Below are 18,145 nucleotides of genomic sequence, written 5' to 3' on the forward strand. Positions count from 1 at the left end.
ATAGTTACAAACAAGATGAGAGTTTTAGTAATATACTAGACCAAGTGCGGACCAGTTGGGCCTGTACCCCAATGCAATATTCCACCACTCACCCATAGCGCCCAACTGCACAGGCGTGGCTGACGTTTTTAAAGTTTAAAATGGCAATAACTTGTAAAATATAAGATCAAAGTGAACACATCTCATTCTCCCTCCAGTCCCCTACTCCCCTCCTCCATTATCCACCCTCCACTGCTTCCTCCCCTCACCCCCTCCCTCTTCCCCTCCCCCCTCCTCCATTACCTCACCATCCCTCTTCCTACCTCTATCCTCCTCCATTCCTCCTCATCTCCCAGCAATGCCTCCCCTCCCTCTTCTTTCCCCTCTCCTCCTCCCCTCCCCACTCCCTCCCTCCTCTCCCTTGCAAGACAGAAGTACCAAGAGTGGTGTTAAAGGCTTTAATATCCACAGGTAGAAGACAATATCCTGAAACACTTCACCTTGAAACACTTTGCATTCTGCCGCTGAAACCACCGTGAAACAAAATAATTTCCATTAATGGATTCCCTGTGAAGCCGAGTGAACTTCCAAACATGCTAATTTTGGTGGAAAGTCTTTGTTCTGTCTCCAAGTATCTTTCTAACACCTTTTACTTGGAGTCCAGGGAGGAGGTGGTATCTGGTTAATGTTAACTCACTGCCACAAAGCAATCACCTCAGAGATCTCCACATGGTTAGCAAAAAGTTAAACGTTGGAAAAACGAGCAATGTTCATCTGAGCTCGAGATAGTGTCTTGGCTTGTTCAAATGTGTTCTCTGGAGCACGTTAACGGGAGATCCCACCTTTCTGCCCTGTCCAGAGCTCCTGAAGCACCACTTTGCAGCCGAGGTCTCTCAAGGCAGCTTTGGCCAGGTCTCCACAGTCCTCATGCGTGGCCCTTGCCTGTTGTATCAGTACCTCTGCTCCCATCTCAAGGATCAGCGGCGTGAAGTCAGGGTTCCGTGCCACCAGGTTACGGAGCAGCATGCAGGCCTGCTTCTGCAGACACAAAACATCAGTCACCGCTGAGAGAGGTTCACAGATCATAGTGCAGTACTGCACAGGAACAGACCCATTGGCCCATAAAGTCCGTGCCGAACATGATGCCAAGTCAATTAAACTGTAAAGCAGTCAGAGTGTTGGGGTAACTCAGCGGGTCAGGCAGTATTTCTGGAAGATATAGATTGGCGACGTTTTGGGTTAGGACCCTTCTTCCGACAGATTAATCTGAAGGAGGACCCCGATCTGAAACATCACCAATCCCTGTCTTCCAGAGATGCTGCCTGGCCGGCTGCTGTGTCTCTTTTGGTAAACCAGCATCAGCATTTCTTTGTGTCTACATATCTATTGTGTCTACTAATCTCATCTGTCTGCACCTGATCCTTATCCCCCCCCCCCCCCCCCATATCGATGCAAGATTCAACTGTAATCTCTTTCACAGATCCAACCTCTCCACCAGACTATCCATTCGCCAATTCCCTCATCCCCTATTCCAGTCCCCATACCTAAAACAATGTCGTCTTACAGCCATTTTATCAGTGCATTCCATTCTTTTATTTCCTTCCTCCCAATTACTTCTTATCCCACCCCCCTCAGTTGCCACATCCCCATCATCCTCAGCCCTCCTCCCATTCCCCCTCCCGCCACCATACCTGTACGTTCAGCTCCGCCGGATGGGTCTTCATTGCCTGCAGTGCCATCATAGCACCCCCGTCTTCCATGATCACCCGACAGTTTTCCGGCTTCCGCAATGCAAACATTCCCAAGGCCGCACAACTCATCTCACAGATCTGCAGCAAAGGGAGAAGTGTAAGCGGCTGCATCTCTACCTCTACATGCCACCTTGTCAGTGCAGCAGAGGAAGTCTCAGAGCTTTCAGATGATCATTCTATATTCCAATTTTTGACACCGTTGAAAGGTGTGGGGGAAGTCATAAAGTAAACCGCCTCACATCAGTAACATATTGGCCTGGACTGAGTGTTTGGAGTATACTCAAACAGCAGCTCAGTACTGAGGAGTGGCATTCTGGAGGTTGAATGGTTCTGTGTGCCTGCTAGAATAATTGCGAGAAAATAATCTTGATCCTCCCAAAACCTCACATTAAGGGAGCTCAGGCATCCTTCCCCCGCTGCACCTCTGTTGCAGTTCTGTACCTGTGGGCTTCCCATGTGACGTTTCATTGCTAACACAATCAGGTCCGTTCCACCAGCGTTGACGATCACATCTTTAACCTCGTCATTCCCTGCAATAGCTCGGAATGCACCCAACACCTGCTTCACCAGCTCCTGCAGTTAGAGAGAAGAGACAGAAAAGTAATAAACATTTCTGCAACATTGGTGCACACCAATAAGTGAATAATGGTGCAAGTTACACTATGACAGGGACACCGTGGTAGAGCATACTGTGGCCGGCAAGAGCACACTGTGCCTGGCAATTAGGGGCCAGTACATTATCACACATATATACGGCGTTACCAACTTCAACCATTCTAGCATGAGTTGAACAGGGGCTAGTGCATCCCTTCAAATGGACTGGTGGTTAAGCATTCCCCCAGATAATCCAGTGTCAACCATGTCCTGACAGTCTCAGACCACACTGCTGGAGGAGGAGGTAGTTCGTGGATTGGCCTCTGGTTCTAGACATGGAATCACAACTTCTCCCCTCCAAAGTTCCTCATACTCAGGGGCCACCACCTGTGCCTTCCTCTCTTTCAAAGTGCCAACTTCAAATATTTCAAATCCAAATCATTCTTCTCCACTCCAGCCATGTATTTCAAACACTGGCCAGTCACATAACCTTTCCTCTTACTCCAGCATCAAAAGATTTTCCAAATGCCCTCACATTCTGCAAACATCTTTTTCCCATCGCTTTCCACTACCTTCGAAAGAACGCTTTTTAACCCCTTTCTATGAAGCAATCTTGCGATGCCCCTCAAGTAACGCTGTACTTGGGAAATTTGTTAATTGAGCTCACTAGAGAAGATTAACCATATTACCACCACATTACGTGCTCGAAAGTCTGAATGCCCTTCCTTCACCAATAAGGGTACTACACAAAAGAGTTATTTGTAACCTTCCCCAACCAGGTTTCTAACACCTGAGAGAATTGCCAAACTTGTATTAATTCCTTATAACAGCTACAAACTACAACATGAAAAAGCAGAAGCAGTCTGAATTATTACCTGAGCCACAAACAAATTAGCATTGGGTAAGAAAGGTCATAGGACTGAACAAACAAGGTTAATACACAAAAGGACACAAAGTGCTGGAATAACTCAGCAGGTCAGGCAGCATCTATGGAGAACATGGATAGGTGACGTTTCCGATCGAGACCCTTCTTCATTGGATTGAATATTTATTTCAAATGATCACTGTCATAGTATATCCTACCTTTAAAGCCATTCCCCAAGTTAAATAAACCCTCCCAAATTGCAAATCAGATTTATCAATGACTGCTGTCTATTCTCCTGGCTTTGGCTAATCCCAGAAACAGAATCATCCTCTCTGTATCCACCCTCTCACACCCTTGCTTAATTCTGAGGCGTTCTATCATATCACCTCTTTTCCTGCTCTCCTAGAGTAAGCACCCTGGAGTGGAAGGGGCTGTTCCGTACCCTATGATCGATGGAATCGGCCAGTAGAGTCACCATGAAATTCAGACCTCCCAGATCCACAATGTCCTGGCAGAACTCGTTCCTGACTGCAAGTCGTGACACCGTGGAGCACAGCTCACTGAGGACGCTAGGATTTTCTGCAAAAACTGAAAAGGGAAAAATAATTACAGTCATGAAGCATCTTTCACAATGTTTTGCAACCAATGCATCGTGTTATGCATAATTTAGAGGTACAGCATGGAAACAGGCCCTTCCGCCCACTAAGTCGACGCCGACCATCAATAACCCATTCACACGTGTTCTAAGTTATCCCACTTTCTCATCCACTCCCTACACACAGGGGACGATTTATAGAGGCCAATTAGCCTCCAAACCTGCACGTCTTTGGGATGTGGGAGGAAACTGGAATACCCAGAGGTAACCAATGCAGTCACAGGGAGAACATGCAAACTTCACAGACAGCACCCGAGGTCAGGATGGAACCCGGGTCTCTGGCACATTGAGCTGCCAGCTCTACCAGCTGCGTCACTGTGCCCCCCTTATACAGGCCAATCAGTTTATGCACAGGTTATGCACAGATAGATTAATATGTTATTTGTAACTCGGCTACAGACACTATGATGCCTCAGTTGTAGAATGTATAAGATGATAAGACAAAGCCATACAGAGAGAAAGTTGCTGAGGCTTTGCTAATCTTGTGCTGGATAGTGAGTGTGGTCACAGATGACATTGGGCAATGAGGTCAGAATAATTCCACAAGACATTACCAGTAATCTCGATTAAATTAATTCTAATTATACGAGTAGAAACTAAGAACTGTGTGTAGGCGTGTGCGAGGTGTCTTGATTGTTGGTTGGGATGGGACTTGTCAAGGGAGGATAGGATAGAATTGAGGTATGCGTAGATTAGTTGAGTTAGACAGGAGCAGGCGGAGACGATGGGTCTGCTGAGGCAGTCCTGTTTGTGGAGATTATATATATGTCAAATCTAATAGGAGCTGCTTGTATTTTCTCATTCAGTTAGATTGATCATATTCTGGTCAGCAATTTCATTGCTGGGAAATGACTTAATGCTTTGAACATTAGCATTAAGTTTGCTCAATGGTCTTATTAAATCCCTCTGCCACCGTCCAGTTACAGCACAGGTTAAGTAGTAGGATGCATGGAGAGATTTACTCTATGCTTAACCCAATTTTACCTTCTCTTTTATCTCCCAAGTCTAATCCATGTTGAGCCTGCCCTGGCAGTGAATAACAGGAGTGTGGGGAATGTTTTATTCTGTATTTAATGCAATCCCTGCCCTGTTTTTGTTTATGGGAACAATGTGCAGACCTGTTTTAACCTGTGTATTTTTTCTTTTGCAGAAACAAGGAAATGCAGATGTTAGTTTTTCAATCTGAAAAAACATCACATACCCACGTTCTCCAGAGATACTGCCTGACTCATTGAGTTACTCCAGCACTTTGTGTCCTATTGGTTCTTTTCTTTGTGTATATGGAACACTTCTTTGTGCAGAGGGAAACATTCCATGTCTAAACGCATATTCCTCAAATGATTAGCAGATTTTTTGTGACAATTTTGGTAGATTAACTGGTGGGACAGTGCGGGAGGATCCATTTGTACCTTTTGCAGCTTCGATGATGATCCGAAGTCCATTGTTCTCCATCACGATCAACCTTGCGTGATCGTGGGCGCGGCCAAAGGGCACCCGGATGTCGTCATCGTAGGTCATGACCTTCAGGGCGGAAGCCGCCTCTCTGACCACTTCGGGGCTGGTGCCGTGATTCACAATGGCAGCCGTCAGCAGTGGCAGTGCCCCGAACTGCACCAGGTCTTGCCGGTTCTGCTCGTGCTTCAGGCAGCTGTAGCGGATGGCGCGGATGGTGATGGCGTTTAGCTCCACGTGTTCTCGGTACTGCTTCAGGATCTCGAGGAGCAGGTGCTTGCCCTCCGAGTCAATGAGGTCCGGTTGGCCGTCTAGCAGTGCCGCCAGGGCTTGGACTCCCTTCACCAGGCCAAGCCCATCGGCCATCAATGCTCTGCAGGAGGACAGGACCGTGGCGTAGGCGGAATTTTCAGCCGCCAGGTGGCGGTGAGCAAAATCAAGACGGCACTGTTTGGTGAATTTACTCAAGTGATCCCCCATTTCGTCAAGAGCCAAGATATCCAGGGCTTTCTGAAGTGCATCGAGAGCCTACAAACACACAACATCTCAAATTGCACTCTCAAGGAACTTGTGGGCAAAATTTGACATACTTTGTGTCAGGTTAAAGCAGCATCTTTAAGGAACATAAGGCAGGGAGTTGGAAAGGCTTAAGACCGGGAAAGAGTGCAGAGAAGATTTAGTCTTCTCTGAGAGCACCCATTAAAGACAACAAGGTCATTGAGGAGGGCAAAGAGTAACCAGAGTCGTATGATTGCCGTTGCGAGAGATATAATCAGCAACCCAGGCCGCATATTGATTGGATACACTGCCAGAACCAGAGAGCTCAGAAGTTACAGGAGGAAAGGTATTTCACAATGAAGGTCTATTGTTGAAGATGGACCTTTTAGTTTACTTTATTATTGTCACACCTTGTTCTCCAGTCAATCATAACATACATAAATACAACAGATCCTTTTCTGGAACAGCATGCAGAGTCGCCACATTCTGGTGCCATCTCACAACATCCAGATTAGGCCAGTGACAACATAGTTGCTGGGTGAGGAAGCTTTACCCATGTGTCTCTGACTGGTAGTCAGACATCTGGTGGGAGGGGTGTTGGGGGAAGAGAACAGAATTTCCAGGGTCTGAGGTGAAAATAATATTTCAAACAAATGGAATTTACTTTTGGAAGAGATACGATTAACACAGGAGACATCTAGCAGATGAAAGGTTTATCTTTTTGTAAATCATTATTTACAGTAGACGTGAACCTTGCTGCCCTGTGCACACTCCATTACCTGTAGGACATGGTGCTTCGGGTCGCTGCCTTCGGCTGTGACATTCTGCACAGTTTTCACCACATTGAAAAGATTGACACCTGTAAGGAAACGGAAAGAGATTCTGGAGGAAAGTAAAGCTTTTTAGCACAGTTTACTGAGCAACTTCAATGTGTATCTGGCCCAATGCGTAACATTTAGTCTAAACATTGCAAGCTTTGATTGATTGATTGATTGAATTGATTGAAAGATACAGCATGCAAACAGGCCCCTCGGCCCAACCAGTCCATGCCGACCATCGATCACCCGTTCACGCTAGTTCTATGCTATCCCACTTTCTCATCCACTTCCTACACACAAGGGGCATTTTACAGAAGCCAATTAAACTACAAACCCGCACGTCTTTGGGTTGTGGGAGGAAACCGGAGAACCCAGGGGAAACCCACTAGGTCACAGGGAGAATACGCAAACTGCACACAGACAGCACCCGAAGATGGTATCAAACCTGGGTCTCTGGTGCAGCAAGGCAGCAGTTCTACCAGCTGCGCCACTTTGCTGCCATTTATCAAAATAAAAAAATTGCAGATGATGGAAATCTGAAATAAAAACAGATGATGCTGGAAATACTCTCACAGCAATTCAGGCAGCATTGATTGACTGAAAGAGGAGTTAATTCATCAAAAGTAGGAATGAGAAAACAAGTTTGTTTTCAGTTACATGGAAGATAGGGCTGGACAGAACCAAGGGGAAAACATAAATAACCTGACACACTTGGGCTTTTGGTGATGTTGGATTATCAGTTTTTCCAAATATTGAATGTTTGTTCTATTAATATCCTGACACTTTCCTTATGATTTTATAAAGAGTCATGGAAACAGGCTCTTCGGCCTAATATGCCTATGCCGACCACGATGTCCCATCTACACTAGTCCCACCTGCCCGTTACACAGTAGAACAATAAATATTCTAAAGAAACACATGATGCTGCCACAAGCAACATTTTAAAACATAATTAGAATAGGATAATAAACTCAACTTGACATGACTCAAGTTTATGGGACCAACAAGAGAACTTGGTGAATTTAAACAGGGCTTGAAAATAAGAAACTGGGTTAGTTTAAAGAGAGTGGGAAATGGAGTTTAAAGGGAGCGGGAAACAGAAACCTATAACCAATAATAGAACATCACCGTTAAACAGAAAGGTGAGGTTTTTTTTTAAATGGAGTAGAAAATAGAAGGTAGGAGGAGGAGTGGGAGCACAGAAAGCAGGGCTCTTGAGTTTGTGAGAGGAAAAATTACAGATATGGTGTAAAATAAATAACATTTGGCAATGTACTTTGCATTTTGATAAGCAGAAAACAATTCACTTGACTGGACAACTCATTCCATGGCTGATCACAATGAGTGAGAGCTAACCCACCATTTGGATTTCCAAACAATCAGATGTGGGATTTCTGGAGAGCTTCGGATAGGGCGAGGGCAAGGTGAAAAGCTGCTGAAGAAAACATCCAATGGACAGTTGAACAAAGTGTAGAAACAAGAAACTGCAGATGTTGATTTACACAGAAGGACACAAAGTACTAGAATAACTCAGCAGTTTAAAAAGGAACTGCAGATGCTGGAAAATCGAAGGTAGATAAAAATGCTGGAGAAACTCAGCGGGTGAGGCAGCATCTATGCAGCGAAGGAAATAGGCGACGTTTCGGGTCGAGACCCTTCTTCAGATAGAATAACTCAGCAGGTCAGGCAGCATCTCAGGTGAGCATGGATAGGTGAACTTTCGGATCGGGACCTTTCTTCAGACGGATAGAATAGAGGAGACTATGGTGGGGGGAAATAAATTTGGGGTGTGGCAAAGCCTGGCAAGTTAGAGGTGGATACAAGTAAAGGGGCTATTTGATTGGCACATGGGTGGTCAGTGACAAAGGCTGGAGGTGAAAAGGAGACAAAACAGCATTAGATAAAGAGAGGAGTGAAATGTAAAGCTAGAGGGAGGATAGGGGTATGTGATATGGTTAGCAAATAGGAGATCCAACACACCTTAGCGTACTGAGCGCAAGTGTTTGGCAAAATGGTTGACCAGTCTACACTTGGTGTCAATGATGTAAAGGAGGCCATTTTAGTAAGTCAATAATATAGATGGATAACTTAGCAGAACTGAACAATTCTGAAACAGAGTTCCCCAAACTCGTTGAATTCAATATAAAGTTGCAAAGGCTGCAACCTTCCTGTCTGGAAGATGTGCTGTTTCAGTGTAAGAGCGCAGGAAGCCACTGACAGGCGAGGTTGCAATGGGATGACGAATTAAAGCGGAGGCTGAGAGTTGCTTTGTTGCACTGAGTTCAGTGTCTACAAACAGAACACCCAATGTGTGTGTTTATTTATTCAAAGCAGGGCAGGGATTAAAACGACAGAGAGCAGTGATTAACAGATCTACATACCTTGTGATTCAAACTGTTCTATTGCTTCTTTCAAAGCCTCCTCTGGCTCCATCTCAAACTCGATTATGTTCTCTCGCACAACATTATCAAAGGTCTCTTGAGTAATCCGTTTGCACGCCATTTTTCCACTACCTCACTAACAGCAGTGACAAAAGTGTAAAGTTAGATGTATATGAAGGAAACTCTCCTGTCATGTAGAAGATACAAAAGCTTGAAAGCACGTACCATAGATTCAGGATCAGCTCCTGCTGTTATCAGACTAACGATGGGACCTTCTCATAATCTAAGGGTGTGGTACAAGTCTCCCAATCTATCTCATTGCAGAATTTACACTTTTTTAAATCTACACGTTCCCTGTAAGATTATAACGCTATATTATTCTTCCCTGTTGCATAAGCGTAAGGCTTGATTGGGCTGACATATAGCATGAATTGACTGGATAGTATGCATGCTTTTCACTGTGTCTCATTACACATGACATAATAAACAAAAACCTATAAACTGAGTTGTGGACACTGCCATTGTCAGTGCTGGTCGTCACACCATAGGAAGGATATGATTGCACTGGATATCTGCACCAGAGGAGGTTCAGGATGTCGCCGGGGAGGGAGCATTTCAATCGTGAGTAGATTGGACCACTATAAGATCTTTGGATTGGACTGACCGGGTTGCAGCAGAGAGATGCGAATGCGATTGATGGAGGTCCCTGAGGTCCCATCGACCAATAGTTTTACGCTACGGGATGCGGATGGGATTGTTGGATGGTCCCTGGGCCCCATCGACCGATCGTTTTATGCTATGGGATTGAAAGAGAATCTCTGTGCCGATAGTTTTACGCTGCGGGATGTGGATGGGACTGAGGGATGGACCCTGGGCCCCGGGAAGCAGAGCAGCTTCAGTTCGGATAAAACGCCCCGCAGCATCCCTCACCCGGCCGCACCTCGCACTCCGCCATCACCCCGCTCCTCGCCGCCATCACCCCGCTCCTCGCCGCCACCCCCGTTGTCGCCGCCATCCCCCGCCGCTGCGCTCCCTCCCCACTCCCGTTGTCGCCGCCATCCCCCGCCCCGCTTCACCCACCTCGACACCGCCGCGTCGCGCCGCGCCGCACCGCACCTTCCCCCGAGCGCAGAGCTTCCGCTACCAGGACAACGTCGCCGATTGATTCCTAACCGAGACGGAATCCTTTTCCTGCGCACCCACTTCCGGTAATTTTTTTGTCTTAGAATAAAAACATATTGCAAACAAAACGATGCAAAAACTAGTCAGATATTCTCAGTGAGTATTGAATCATATTGAAATATTAAGTAGTCTAACTTAACTTTAAAGAAACACCATTTCCACTCATGTGCCCCCCCCCCCCCCCCGTTTGCAAGATTAAAACTAGATTGATTAGCAATGTAACTCCTGTGTCATAACATGGATACATTTACAATCTAACTGATAGAAACAAAAGCCTCCTGATTCCTTTTACACTCTATGCTGTTATTTTCTAAAGTGGACCTGCAATAATCAGGTGGGACTGCAGTAAAGTAACTGGGATGAGGATGGAGGAGATAAAGCAAAGCAAAGAGTTCTGCCCAAGACCATGAGAAATTGAATAGAGTTGTGGATGTAGTCCAGTACATTGCACAGATTCGAATTCCCACCATTAATTCCATCTATACTTCATGTTGCCTCATAAAAGCAGGAATATAATCAAGGGCCACTAACATCCTGGTCATTCCATCTTCTCCCCTATCCCATCGGACAGAAGTTACAAATGCTTCAAAGTGCACGCTACCAGACTCAGTAACATCTTCCCCCGCTATTATCAGAATACTGAATGGTCCTTCCTTAAGCTAGGGTGTAGTCCCGATCTTCCAACCTATTTGCATGTGCACTTTTTCTCTATAACTAACGCCATAACACCATAACTTTATATTCTGCAACCTGGTAATTTTCTTGTTTCACTACCTGTTGTACCTGTGTATAGCTTAACCGTACTCGTGTATAATATGACGACTGGATAGTATGCAAACAAACTTGTGACACTTATAAAACAATTCCAATATATTTAAGATGGAGATAGATTAATTTCCAGATACAAAAGACATTGAGGTTTATGGGGAGAAAGCAGAAGGTCACTGAGATAGAAGGTCAGACATGATTGTTTTGGATAGCAGAGTAGGTTCGAAGGGCCACATGAATTCCAAATACCTTCCAGGCCTCCCAGTTTAGGCCCAACCAGGATCGGTTATCTCCATATCTGACACCTTTTTGTCTCATTTTCATCTTTGGCCTTTGTCACTTATTCCACCCATCTGCCAATTAGCCCCCTCACCTGTATCCACCTATCACTTGCCATGCTTTGTCCTGTCCCCACCTCTTCCAGCTCTCTCCCCCCCCCCCCCCCCCAACTGCCCTCCTAGTACAATCTGTCAGAAAAAAGGTCCCAACCTGACACCTTGTCTGTCCATTTCTGCTGCTTGAGCTGCTGAGTTCCTCCAGCACTTTGTGTTCTGCAAAAGATTCTCCAAGCTTGATTCCAAGCGGGCATGCCTGTACTGTAAGTGCACACCTGGGGAACATAGGAGGCCCATGGTCAGACCCATACTTCTCCAGTGCCTCCTCAACGACCTGTGCTTTTCTCTCAGTGAAGTTACCGTCAGATTTCCCACAGCTGATGAGGTAACCTTCCCCTCCCCTGCCTGTCAAACCGTGATGTCACAGTGACCAGATCTGTCTGACCCCCAGCATCAAAACCAAGGTCACCTGGTGTCATCTACAGAGAGCTGAGATTTGGTTATCAAACATCATTAGTACTGGAACAAAACCACTAACCTGTGGAGCAGATCATGCAGATAGATAACAGGAGAAATAATTAAAGAAATAAACTCAGATTATTTATTCAGCCTGAGGTTGGTGTGCCTACAAAATAATGCAAAGCTTCTTAGACATTGCTCCTTTATCGTTCAATTCTTCCCGGTCCAGTTCCCCGTCAATCACGACAATTCTTGCAGAGATTCTCAGAACTGAAAAGATGTGACTTCTCTCCAGATTTCAAAATGTGTTTCCCATGGCCACGTCTATAAATGGCTGCAGGGTTTATGACGCCTTCAAAAACTTCACAATTGCAAATTATTACAGCACTGGTGTGAACTGGTTTACACATACGGCTACCTCGCAATAAATTGGAAAAAAACATGGCCATGCACCATGTCTGGAGACACATTTCTGACAGAGTTAGGATATAAGCTAGGGAAGACCATTGGTGAAGGCAGTTACTCCAAAGTTAAAGTAGGCAGTTCCAAGAAATACAGGGAGAATGTTGCTATAAAGGTGGTCGACAGGAAGAAGGCTCCCCCGGACTTTGTTAATAAATTCCTGCCAAGGGAGTTGGCCATCTTGAGGGGGATCAAACACCCTCACATTGTTCAGGTCTATGAGTTCATTGAGGTTTGCAATGGGAAGCTCTACATTGTCATGGAGCAGGCTGCCACCGATCTCCTGCAGTTGATTCAGCACAGAGGCCACATTCCATGCAACGAAGGCCGCCACCTCTTCTCCCAGATCGCCTGCGCAGTCAAGTACCTTCACGAGCACGAAATTGTCCATCGTGACCTCAAGTGTGAGAACATCTTGCTGACCGAAGAGATGCAGGTAAAGATCACAGACTTTGGATTCGGGAAGAAACTTCACGGCCACCCTGACCTCAGCAGCACCTACTGCGGCTCAGCTGCCTACGCCCCCCCCGAGGTCCTCATGGGCGTGCCTTATGACCCCAAGAAGTACGACATCTGGAGCCTGGGGATCATCCTCTACGTGATCGTGACCGGTTGCATGCCATTTGATGACTCCAACATCAGCAAGTTGCCCAAGAGCCAGCAGAAGGGGGTGGTTTACCCCGAAAGCATCCAACTAGAGGAAAAATGCCAGGCACTGATCAGAGAGCTGCTGCAGTTCTGCCCCTCAGGACGGCCGTTGGCCAGCCAAGTCATCAAGCACGCCTGGATCAGAGAGAACAAGTAGGAGCACAGCCCCGAGGGCAGCCACTGTTAATTTCCGCGTAGTGTTACCATAACGACCTATCTAAACCATTCTCAATTAAACCTTTGAAAGTGAACAAACTTATTTTGTAAGTTGTAATTAAACTTTGATCACGCACACCGCTTCCCAAGGAACGGTAGAGTGGACTCCGGGCTTTCTTCCCACAGATCCCCATTGCCGTGGCAGTACGGTGGTGTAGCTGGTAGAGCTGCTGCCTCACAGCGCCAGAGACCCAGGTTTGATCCTGACTAGTGGGTGCTGTCTGTGTGGAGTTTGTACATTCGCCCTGTGACGGTGTGGGTTTCCTCCAGGTGCTCTGGTTTCCTCCCACATCCCAAAGATGTGCAGGTTTGTAGGTTAGTTAGCCTCTGGAAATTGTTCCTGTGTTCAGGGAGTGGTGGGATGACATAAAACTAATGCGAACAGATGGTCAGTGTAGATTCTATGGGCCGTATGGCCTGTTTCCACGCCGTTTCTCTGAACTAAACTCTAAACCATCTCCTTCCCATCGTGAAAGAAGAAACTGCAGATGCTGGTTTAAACCGAGACACTAAAAGCTGGAGTAACTCACCGGGACAGGCAACATCTCTTGAGAGAAGGGTGATGTTTTGGGTCAAGACCCTTCTTCAGACCATCTCGACCCGAAACGTCACCCTTTCCTTCTCTCCGGAGATGCTGAGTTACTGAGTTACTGTCCCGCTGAGTTATTCCAGCTTTTTGAGTCTATCTTCCTTCTATCCCTCTCTCTCCCATATTTGTTCTTACTCCCTACTCTACACTCTCTGCTGTTCTCTCTAGACCCTCACTTTGGGATGAATCCCACACTCGCCCCACTCACTGACTGGATCAGTTTGACATCAGAGTTCCCGATGGAGTTTATTGGTGTTTGGACCTCGGGAGCCAAGCAAGCACTTCAGTCCACAATGCCCATGTTGAACATGATAGCAAGTTAGACCCTCTGCCTGAATATCTCTCCATTCCTTGCATATCCAAGTCCCTATCTAAAAGCATCTTAAACACCATTATCGTATATCTTCCTCCATTACCAGTACGCTTGTAGAAACAGAAAACCAGAAAGTAATTGTAAGCTCAGAGCAGCCATGAAATGCATGGCTAGGAGCAGGGAAGTAGGAGATGTCTACGCAGTCAATCTCTGGTTTACATAGACATAAGGAGCTGAGAGGCCCAATCCTAAAATCTCTGTGGGACTCCAGCCGGTCTGTCCGAGAGCCAATCCTAGAGATGCTGAGGAAAACCTCGCAGCCAGGGGTGTCCACACTAGCCAGTGGAGGGACATCGAGATGGCCCTTCCTCAGGTGGGCCCCTCTGCCGTAGATATTCACCGTCAGAGTCTTGTGCAATGTTCCCAGGGATGGCACTGGAGATGCAACCCACCAGCCAATTTGGAAAACTGGTGCAGATATTAAACTGCATTCTTATAGCACTTTTCACAACCTCAGGCATTCCATTGCCAGATAGGTTCAATTTTATTATTGTCACGTGGTACAGTGACAGGTACAGTGACAAGTTTTATTTTTCATGCTATCCAAACAAAACAGACAATACTATAGATCACTACAATCAAGTCAAACTCAAGCACAATAGATAGAGCAAAGCGATACAGAGTACAGGATATAGTTCAGTTTGGCAGGGTTGCCTTTGCTATACTGGCAATATATGCACAGTAAGCTCCAACACAATATTGACTGGATTATCTGTGTCACCAGTGGTGGCGGAAGGATCATTGTTGGTCCGGGTCACCAGCTCTGCTCTGCCCCTTGGAGTGTGGCTTCCTATTAAGATGGGCTTGTCGTACTGGGCCTGAGGTCATCCATTGAGGGGAGACATGTTCAAAGCCCCTAGCATTGGAGGAACTGAAACACTATTTGACTGATCGTGGGAGTGGTGTGCTTGGGTCTGACAGCGAGTCCGATCCTCTCTAACCACCCAACACAAGCAAGGAGTCGACAGCTGAGGGTCAGATCTTCTCTCACATCTCCCAGGAGGAAGTTCCACCACCCAGACTCAAACAAGGGTGGCCCCTCAAACCTGCCCCGCCATTCAATGTGGTCATGGCTAGTCTAACCCAGGCCTCAGCTCCTCTCCTCTCCAACTCCCTTCCACACTCGCATCTCAAAAAGCTCTCCTTTCATCATTACAGGAAGGGTGGGATCTGGCAGGTAGCTATTATCTCACCTCATCTCTCCAGTGCAGTGTATTTGGTGCATCTCTTCTCATGCTGACATCAGGTGGTACTGATCCTCAGACACACTCTGCTTCTTATGGTTTTCATAGTGTTCAAACCAAGGTCTGTCACAAAACTGCCTCTGCTCCAACTTGTTCTCCAGACCGTGGCCCTGGTCTCCTCTTGACCTTCCTCACATGCTGGAGGGACGTCCATTGCCAAACCTACACTGACGTCAGTGGTTCCTCTGGACAATCAGCCATGGTCAAGGTGGACCAAGGGGTCCATTCCTGTGCTGTATGTGTCTATGATTCTATGAGGTGGTTGCTGACGTCCTGCTCCACAGACAGAGGGACTGTAAACAAGGAGTTAACAATGGCCAAATGGTAATAACAACTTAGAACAACAGGACTCTTATTGAGGTCTTGTTTGAAGCACCTCAAAAGGTAAGTGAACCTCTTCAGATCGTTTCATTTAAAGTTTCTTCATGGTGAACTTTCTTCACTTTAACAGGACACCCCAAAGTTATAATCCCGTTTGAAATGAACATGGAATGAAAAAGGTCACACAGCACAGAGAACTAAATGTGACTCAAATCAGATCAACTCCTTGCTTCAAAAGAACTTTCCCTGTTGCTGAAAGTTTAGCATAAATCTTCCTCCCCGATTGATTGTGACCGAGGGCAAGACAATTGCCACATCCTTTCAGAAACGTCCACTCACGGTGTCAGTTGCGGCATCAGAGGAGTGTTTCCAGGAGATCCAGGGCAAGAGGTGGAAGGAGCAGAGGGACAGAAGCCAATGTTTGTCGAGACCACAGTTAGAATCCACAAGATTCACCCAACTAGAAAATAAGTTGCGGTGGAAAATCCTGTCCACTGAGCAGTCAGCCTCCTGCTAGCAGCACCCTCGACCCTTCACTTCATTGATGGGGGTAACCTCATAAGTATCGAGTGTCAGGTCAAGGGTCCGAAGTCATCCCACCGGTGAAAGGCAAGACAGATACTTCACACGTCCCAACCACGCATTCTACGTTTAGTGTGGGGGGTTGGAGGTACATTCCTTATTGTTCTTTCTTGAAGCAAACGCTAGCTTAATTGCATCTTGGAATGCATGGAATTTGATTCTTCTCCGGAGCTCTTGGCCTCCCGGCAGGAGGCACAGGTCCTTTGTTGGACTTTGGAAAAGATAGCTGAGGGGAGTGATGCTTCAATTTATATTTAACTGCAAAGTCAGTGCAGCCAATATTTTTGCAGAGGCATTTCCAGTCACATGTCTATAAAAGGTGATGGGGATGATGCGTGACACAAGGAACACTTCACAACAGCAAATTATTACAGCAGGTGCATTGATCGGTTTGCACATCAGGATATTGCCATAGCAAGATGGCTCGGTAACATGTCGGGGAGTAAACTACTAGCACAGTTAGGTTATAAACTGGGGAAGACTATAGGAGAAGGCAGCTACTCCAAAGTAAAAGAGGCCATTTCAAAAAGGTACAACAAAAATGTAGCAATCAAGGTGGTTGACAGGAAGAAAGTTCCAAAGGATTTTGCCACTAAGTTCTTGCCGAGGGAGTTGGCCATATTGAGAGGCATCAAGCATCCTCATATTGTGCATGTGTATGAGTTTATTGAAGTTCGCAATGGGAAGGTCTACATCGTCATGGAGCTCGTCTCAATAAACCTTCTGCAGCTGATCCAACAAAGGAGCTGTGTCTCCTGCCCGGAGGCCAAGTGCTTGTTTTCCCAGGTCACCAAGGCGGTCAAGTACCTTCACGAACATGACATTGTCCACCGTGACCTCAAATGCGAGAACATCCTACTGACTGATCAAATGCAGGTGAAGTTGGGAGATTTTGGATTTGGGAGGAAGAGTTGGGGGTACCCAGAACTCTGTACCACCTACTGTGGTTCCGCAGCCTACTCCCCTCCCGAGGTTCTCATGGGTGTCCCTTATGACCCCAAAAAGTACGACATCTGGAGCATGGGAGTCATTCTGTATGTAATAGTGACCGGTTACATGCCCTTCAATGACTCCAGCATCAGCATGTTACCAGAGAGGCAGCTAATGGGTGTGATCTATCCAGAGGAAATTACACTGGAAGAAAAGTGCCAGTCTTTGATAGAGAAATTGTTAACTTACAATCCACTGACGCGTCCAACAGCTAACCAGGTGACGAGGCATGCATGGTTTAGAGAACGCAAATAAAGGAATATGCTCTAAAGTGGCTCAATTCAGGATCCTTGTTGCATTATTGCCCTGGGCATTGTCTAGATCTGCAGCTGGTAAATTAGTCTCAAAGATTGGTGTCTTGGCTGCAGTTATCCATCAGGTTAAAACTGGGTCAGTTACACCACCTTTCCAAATGATTAGATTTCACAGCAACGAAAGAGAGAGAAAGAAAGAGAGGGAGGGAAAGATTAGTAAGAGAGAGATCAAAGTGGCAGAGGATGAGGGAGATTAGAAAGTGAGAGAGATTAACAAAATAAATTAGAGAGGTTAAGGAGAGGTTGGAGAAGGGGATTAAGGAATTAGAAAGGAGGATTACAGATTAAAGAAACAAAGAGTTAAAAGATAAGTCGTAGATTTCAACAGCATGGAAACAGGCCCTTAATCCCACTTTGTCCATGCTGTCTAAATTGGCATTCTGGGCTAGTCCCATTTGCCTGCATTTGAACCACATCCCTCTAAACCCTTCCTATCCACAGATCTGTCCAAATATAGATTAAAGAAAGATAACATTTAATTGTGGCCTATCATCAACACAATGCATTTTACAGAGTGTTCATAAATGTAACTCAAGGAAATCTGCGAGTCAATTTAAGGCCAGCAGGTCTCCATGAGCAGTGATGTGCTGGTCGATTCTCCACTACAGAGAACTCCCAGCACTTGTAACTGGATCCTTCCTGAGGGGGGTGCGAGTGGAAGAATTTGGT

General features: G+C 46.1%; 3 protein-coding genes across 4 annotated transcripts; 2 read left to right on the forward strand and 1 right to left on the reverse strand.

The window, feature by feature from the left end:
- Nucleotides 1-423: 423 nt before the first annotated feature.
- armc6 (armadillo repeat containing 6) lies at nt 424-10,186 on the reverse strand. 2 transcript variants are annotated; one of them, XM_033046800.1, is made up of 8 exons: nt 10,074-10,186; nt 8,994-9,129; nt 6,574-6,653; nt 5,254-5,824; nt 3,632-3,777; nt 2,172-2,303; nt 1,671-1,808; nt 424-1,017 (listed from the first exon to the last, which is right to left on the reverse strand). In XM_033046800.1, exons 2-8 carry the CDS (start codon nt 9,112-9,114, stop codon nt 805-807), a joined length of 1,401 nt encoding a protein of 466 aa, XP_032902691.1. In that variant the 5' UTR covers nt 9,115-9,129; nt 10,074-10,186; the 3' UTR covers nt 424-804. The 2 variants fall into 2 exon arrangements, with proteins under 2 accessions (XP_032902691.1, XP_032902692.1); XM_033046801.1 differs by lacking the exon at nt 10,074-10,186 and adding an exon at nt 9,219-9,919.
- Nucleotides 10,187-11,444: 1,258 nt separating this feature from the next.
- On the forward strand, nt 11,445-13,102 carry LOC116989435 (testis-specific serine/threonine-protein kinase 6-like). The gene has a single exon (XM_033046802.1). It carries the CDS (start codon nt 12,192-12,194, stop codon nt 13,002-13,004), a length of 813 nt encoding a protein of 270 aa, XP_032902693.1. The 5' UTR covers nt 11,445-12,191; the 3' UTR covers nt 13,005-13,102.
- A 3,153-nt stretch (nt 13,103-16,255) lies between these two features.
- Nucleotides 16,256-17,437, forward strand: LOC116989436 (testis-specific serine/threonine-protein kinase 6-like). The gene has a single exon (XM_033046803.1). It carries the CDS (start codon nt 16,605-16,607, stop codon nt 17,415-17,417), a length of 813 nt encoding a protein of 270 aa, XP_032902694.1. The 5' UTR covers nt 16,256-16,604; the 3' UTR covers nt 17,418-17,437.
- Nucleotides 17,438-18,145: the final 708 nt, after the last annotated feature.

The sequence above is a fragment of the Amblyraja radiata genome, chromosome 29 (assembly GCF_010909765.2).
Source record: "Amblyraja radiata isolate CabotCenter1 chromosome 29, sAmbRad1.1.pri, whole genome shotgun sequence".
Lineage (NCBI taxonomy): Eukaryota > Metazoa > Chordata > Chondrichthyes > Rajiformes > Rajidae > Amblyraja > Amblyraja radiata.